Below are 7,138 nucleotides of genomic sequence, written 5' to 3' on the forward strand. Positions count from 1 at the left end.
AAAGTCGAACTAATGTAAATCTTAATTTAGCATTTAGTATCACTCGGCATAAAGGTGATACTTGAGTGTGGCAATTATTCTCGTATCATATCTATCATTTTATGTTTTTATTAGGAATGGAGAGTCGAACTATGTAAATCATAATTTAACATTTAGTATCACTTGGTATAAATGCGATACTTAGAGTGTGACGATTATTCTCGTATGATATTTATCATTTTATGTTTTTATTAGGAATGGAGAGTCGAACTATGTAAATCATAATTTAGCATTTAGTATCACTTGGTATAAAGGTTATATGTGGCAATTATTCTCGCATGATATCTATCATTTTTATGTTTTTATTAGAAATGGAGAGTCAAACTATGTAAATCTTAATTTAGCATTTAGTATCACTTGGTATAAAGGTGATACTTAGTATGGCAATCGATGAACAAGCTTTGATGTGCACAGGTTGTGGACTTTAACAGATAATATGATCATAAAAAGATGGTTTACTTGACATAACTAATACTGTAAAGTAGACAAAAACAACTTTTTTATGGGCACATTATTAATACTCTTTCTATGGATGCATAAGACGACCATCAAACAAAAATTTTGCTGGGCATGTTGTGAGTCCCAGTGATTGATGCATCAGATATCTGACACGAGATTCCCAGCGCACAGGGAAGATGGATTCTACGTCGACGGCCATGCACGTGGTGTGCTCTGGGAACATCGGAGACGCTCGATAGATCGGAGGCGATAGGATGCGCAGGTGGGGGTGTCAAATCATTTGCAGCGTGGAAACGTCTTTCCTGAAGTGGACATGCGGTTTTGTGCTACTTACTAATTGCAGAGTTGCTCACGGGTGTGCCACTCGCTGCTCTTCTCCACCATGGCTTCCTCGGTCGCATTACAATCGTCGACCAGTGTTCGCTAAAGACAGTGGCTGCAGCAGTTCCGCCTACTGGCTAAAGAAGAAGAGTGGGTGCAGCAGTTTCTCGTAGTGGGGAATGGAATCGATCCGGGATGATTAGGTTTCGATTTTATTTTATTTTTTTCTTTTATTTTAGAAAATCAAAATACATTTGTTTCGATTTCAAATCGTTTAAATATATTTAAAAATAAATATAAAACACATATATAAAATAATAAATAATAATGAAATTTAAATTAATGAAAGTGGGTTTGAATCTTAAGAGAGGTTTTTTTTTTGTTTGATTAAAGATTTTATTTTATTTTATTTTTTTATTTTCGAAAGTTGTATTTAGTGACATTTAAACTTTGCCCGTCACAGAGTTATACATCTATTTTTAAAATTTTAAAAATAAAATTATAATTATTTTCATATTTTAAATTATTTTTTAATTAAAAAATAAATAATAATAATAATAATAATAATTCGAATCGCAATTCTGATTTGGAGAAACCGAAACCGCGGTCAGGTCTTTGGAGTTACTTCATGTGCATGGTTAAATCGTTAAATTTCCCTTAAGAGTGACTTGTTTCATTGTCCGTAAGCAGACAGCCCAGCCCCTTTCATTGTCCGTTAAGACATCCATTTGCTGTGAGACGAATAATTTCACCGGACAAACTATCCCATATAAACACGCTCTTAGATAATTAGCTGATCGGGGGGAGACCATAAAGATATCGATATTATTCGACTTAAATATTTATTGTAAGGTTGTTACTTTTGACAAATTCCTGAAAAATCAAACACCACATAAACCCAATCACCCAAAAGATTCTGCGGGTCAAAATTACTTGCTGAATTATCAAAAGTCTAAAGCCTTCATCGAAATTAATCCTCCAACGATTGCAGGGGATAACATTATTTCTTCTTATCACTCACTCCAGCAGACCTGAAGAACATGTAAACACCACGTGAGAAATTAGAATATGACTAATAATTATTGCTTGTAAGCATACATATTCTATTACAACCATACTGTCAACTCATTGCGTATAAGATGAAAATTAAGGTATTTATCGAAGAACAATCTAACAACAGGACCCACAATCACATATAGGAACTGCTGCTCATATATATATATATATATATATATATACTTTTTCCTTTCTTTTTGGAACACCTTATGCTCGTTGGTTTTTTTGAGAATAAGGGCACAAGTTACATATGAAATAAGCTCCTTTGCAAAAGTTGTCTATGAAAATACTAAAGTTTAAACCTAAACAACTGCAAACTAAAAACATATGCAATTATGAAAAGAATTACAATAGGAATGCAAGGATCATAAAGGACGGAAAAGAAAATCAACTATATGCCTACTGGAACAAAGTTATGAACCGAAACCATCTATGTATACATGTAATGATCCAAAGGAATTGAAGCCATCCAAGTCAGTCTGGTTAACAACTTATCTAGTGACATTCCGTACAAGCTTTTGACTTCTGAAACTGAACATTGCTGGAAACTTGCATATGCAAAACTCCCCCTTTATTATTTAACCAATCATTCTTCAGAAAAAAGAAATTTAACCAATCCCTCGGTCATAGACCTCGTTGATATGGACACAAGGAAGCTTAAGACAGTCATGTTCAGTCTAGTCCGAATTTAGTTTCAAGCCTACATACATATGGTCAATCTTCAATACTTGTATATGAGCAGTCACGAGACAGAGGACATGAGGCTGTTAAATAGCAAGGCAACAATGGCACCAAAGTTTCATGAGATGACGAGGCATAGAGGCAACAGAAGAGGAATAAGCACATAAGGACAAGGTCGTTGCACACCATCCGACATTTAAGCCGAGCCCGAGCCTGATCAAAGTTTGGACAATACAGCTTGTTATTGTTCTTGTTGTCATCATTGTTGTTTTAAGCTCATCGAGCACGAAATCAACCGAGCTTGAGGCATCCATGAACATCTTGATCCAATTATCAAGCTAGCAATTGAGCCCTGGAAAAACATATTTAATCCGCTTTTGCTCATCCACCCAGTTCCAAGATTACTGCAACTGCAAACCAGTTGAAAAGGATGCCAACCATGTCTTGCAGAACTGAACAATAATTCGGTAATGTTGCCCCAAGTCTAATCCTAGAAAGACATCATAATCTTTGAAAATTCAAGGGATCACATAAAACCTGTAAATCTCAGCAGATCTAGGAAATTCTGGATTTTGAGCTGTTGAAATCAATTAATTACAACTGATCCAAAAATCCAATCCGAATGAATCAATCCAGAATTTAGTTCTCAATAGATAATTCCATTTTTCAAATCTTTGATCCAAACATCAAAGAGCAGCTAGTCTGACTGAATCCTCTGTATGTGCTAGAATATCTTAACCATCGTACATCGACAATCTTTCAACTTAAATCAGTGGCCAAATCTCTACCAGAGATGCACTCAGTATCCTTCATGCAATTAACGAACATATGAGCTGCCAGTCTAAGATCACTAAGTACCTTAAAGACAGTTGAAGTTTTCTTTAGAGAGTTGTAACATACTCAACAAGTGAATTATCATATGCCAACCACAAACATGTAGTGCTGCATGTTTGGACAGATAATTTGTTTACTTTGTACATATAAATTGACAACAATAGAGATCCAAACAAAATATTTACAATGATGCAGAACAAGTCATGCATCTCTATCATTGTTTGCAACGCATTGCAGCATTGGGGGGTGAGCAACAGTTACATTTTAATCCAATTGCCTTTTCCATCTTTAGCAATTGCAGTGAAAATGCACTAATAAAATTTCAAACTGTCAAAGTGAGAGGACCTATCAAACAACCAATGGATGAATGTTCCATAATGTGAAATGGATTGAAAGGTGATGAACAGATAGATATTACATGAGGAACTATCAACAAAACTTCATCAATCACCAATGAACTTGGTAAAATCATCATCACAAAATTTCCTACAGTTTTATTTACTGCCCTATTATAATAACAAGTGACATTTTGAAAACGATTAATCAGTTTCAATTTTAGAACTAATAGCTTACGAATCAGTCAAACTAATTAGATTTAGACCTCGTGTTACACTTTGTAAATGTAAAATTAATTTACGCCAGTATCAGATAGAAACCAGTAGCATATGGATTTAAATTACAAAAAGCCGCTTACCTCATCTTCCGAAGAACATTAGCCATCTCCTCTCTCTTCTTTTTGGCTCTCTTGTGGGTGCCCAGCTTTCTTTTCGCAACTTTCAGTGCACGCTTATCCTTTCCAACTTTCAGGAGCTCAGTAATCCTCTTCTCATAAGGAGCAAAACCAGCTACTTCCCTGATCAAGTTCCTTACGAAATGAACCCTCTTGCTAGTTTTCTGACATTTGATTGTCCAAAGATTATAAATTATACAGCATAAAACCTCCAACTAATAGAATTTTAAAGCTTATGGAAGAAAAATGAAATAAACATAAACATAAGCTTTCTCCCATTGAATATATTCAGAAAACACCATATCTGTCACAAGATCTGACTTCTGCAGAAAATCAACATACAGTCAAAAGAAAACAACTATATTTATGAATGAGAAGAAAAAGCATAGGCATTCCAGTTGATTGGGCATGCATGCATCGCAAAATGAAACTTATTTAAGTAAATAAAAAGATATTAATGTTTAAGCTAAACATGTTCCTCATGTATAACTACTTGAAACTATGAAATTAAGGAGATAAGCATTCACCATTTTGAGGTATAACTACATGTTCCTCTCAAGTTGCTCTAGAAGCAGAAGGGATGTTCGATGTCAGAGAAGACCAACCACCCATGACAATAAACTCAGATAGGGTTAACCCTAAGCAAAGTATATAGCAAATTATTCCTGCACAAGTCATATAGAATCTTAATTGTTTCCGTGATACCGACTCAACAACAAGAACGACAGATAACTCTCTCCAACTTGAGTAATTGAATGGTATGCTCATCAAATAAAACACAGAAATCAATCAGCATGCACTCCTTATTTCACTAAAAGCATACTTTGACCTGATCATAAATTAGCCACCTGACCGTAATACCCCGATAACCATTTAATAACAGTGAAAAAACAAATATCTGCATTTTTCAGCTAAAATAAGAAATTACTAGCCAAAATGGATCTAAACCATCAATTTTCAAAAACTTCGGATTCATACCCCTTTTCTGCTGCAAGGACGAGGAGGCAACTCCCTCTTGGTAACAATGTGCCCTTTGTTGAGCCCGACAAAGAGACCGGTGTTCGGCTGAGAAGGGGTCATCACTAGGCCCGGATGAAGCACACCGTCCGCTTCCTACTAAGAACAAAGGAAAAGAGACGAATCAGCCAAGCTCTCCAACGAATCAAGGAACCACAACATTGTCATCTAAAAAAACGCAAGAACAATCGATCGAAGCACTTGCAGATCAAAACCGCTAACGATGAAGAAGTATAAGTACATATTCATCGCATCTACGAGTGGAAGAAGAACGAAAATGAAGATCATAGATTCGATAAATGAATGAGATGACTTGCAAGCATATGCACATCCAATTCAACGAGACAAGTGTGGCTGGAAGCCGATCTATGCTTACCCCCTACTCCGACAGCAAGAAACCCTAGCGGCAGACGACGTCTGGAACCCCAACGGCGGAAACGAACCAACCTTTAAATATCAAACAAAGCAGGGGTTCCAGTGCGTCTTATTTACTAAACTACCCTTCAACGACCATGGACGTCTGATCGACCATATCAGCCGATGCACGGCTGCGATTGCCTGTCGGGAGGGGGTTCCGGACGTAAGGTCGGCCCAATATTGTATTGTGGGCCAAAAGATCTCAAAATGGGCCGAAGAAAATGCTGCACTTGGGCCACATTGAAGAGACTCCGTTCAAGTGTTGGACAATCTTAAAGCATGCGTTGGAAATATGAGATTGTTAGAGTGATGATTTCAATTAATGTGTATAAATTGAATGTACACTTACAATCGTAGGGTCTGGAAAGCATGAAGATAATAATATTATTTGTGTAAGATCTAATGAAATGTATACACATTAATTGAAATTACTATGTATCCGATCTAATGAAATGACAAGGTGAATTCTGAATGCCTTACATGCAAATGAATGCACACTGTAGAGATCCAAAGCTGGAAACAGCAGACCGTGCACACTTTACCTTCTGCATGAATGAGCTTATGTGCCTAATGAGCTGATGAGAAATCTTAGGGGGAAACATCTCTACATCTGTTTGCAGGAAGTGGGAAACAGAGCCCAAATCTGTATCACTCAAGAGCACGATAATTATAGCTTGAAGGAGCTCCACGGAGTAGAAGAGAATTGAATGATCCTTGTTCATCATCCAGAAATCTAATCCAAGAAAGAAAAGAGAGGAAAAAAGATGCTTGTAGGGTTCATCTTGTATGTATATATATATATATCTTGGATATGTAACATAGCATCATCATCGCTCTGCGGTGGCAGCGTCTCCTCTAGCCTTCTTAGCCACCGGAGCAATTTCCTCGAACACCTGCAGGCTCAAGTCGCCGAGGCCACCACCGGCTTGGCCCTGAGTTCGACTGCTCTTCTTCACCTTCCGCTTCGAGCACAGCATGGAAGAAGGCTTCCTTGGGGCCGGCGGGCACTCGAGTGGCAACGGAATTCTATGTCTTGGAGATGTCGGCGTGTGGTAACCTTCGTCATCGTCATTTGAAGAAGCAGCAGCAGCAGCGCCATCATCACCTTTGCTTTGGTTTACTTCTTCTTCTTGCTCCAACTTTCCCGTCAACTTCACCTCCGCTTTGTTCCTACTCTCCTCAGATGAAACAGCAGAAGAAGAAGAAGAAGAAGAAGAAGAAGGTATCAGAGGCGTAGGACATGTTTCTCCTCCTTCGGATTCCATCTCTTCCTCTGCTTCTAAGGCTTAGACTGAAGTACATGCGATCCCAAACACAAAGAGCTGTACGTCGCAATAGAAGAGAGGGGAGAAAGAAAGTTCACAGGGAACGAAGCGACCAGAGAGAGAGAGAGAGAGAGAGAGAGAGAGAGAGAGTGGGAAACTTGGTACTTGGAAAGGAAAGCTTGCTGCAGAAACCAACCAAAGAGTTGAAAGTACGTTGTGGTCTCTGACGTTTGGTTGTTTGGAAAAGAGGTGTTTGTGGAAAGGTTTGCTGATCCACAAATGCCCTTTGCACCCACAAAAAACAGTGAGCTAATGACTC

General features: G+C 37.8%; 1 protein-coding gene across 2 annotated transcripts; it reads right to left on the bottom strand.

Moving 5' to 3' along the window:
• Positions 1-1,625: 1,625 nt before the first annotated feature.
• LOC103999915 (large ribosomal subunit protein eL36x) lies at positions 1,626-5,592 on the bottom strand. Of its 2 annotated transcripts, none has more exons than XM_009421818.3 (4): positions 5,514-5,592; positions 5,099-5,236; positions 4,085-4,284; positions 1,626-1,850 (listed from the first exon to the last, which is right to left on the bottom strand). In XM_009421818.3, the coding sequence occupies exons 2-4, from the start codon at positions 5,198-5,200 to the stop codon at positions 1,820-1,822; spliced, it is 333 nt and encodes a 110-aa protein (XP_009420093.1). In that variant the 5' UTR covers positions 5,201-5,236; positions 5,514-5,592; the 3' UTR covers positions 1,626-1,819. The 2 variants fall into 2 exon arrangements, with proteins under 2 accessions (XP_009420093.1, XP_009420092.1); XM_009421817.3 differs by having other exon boundaries at positions 5,099-5,233; positions 5,514-5,581.
• Between the last annotated feature and the right edge of the window lie 1,546 nt (positions 5,593-7,138).

The sequence above is a fragment of the Musa acuminata genome, chromosome BXJ2-10 (genome assembly GCF_036884655.1).
Source record: "Musa acuminata AAA Group cultivar baxijiao chromosome BXJ2-10, Cavendish_Baxijiao_AAA, whole genome shotgun sequence".
Classification (NCBI taxonomy): Eukaryota; Viridiplantae; Streptophyta; class Magnoliopsida; order Zingiberales; family Musaceae; genus Musa; species Musa acuminata.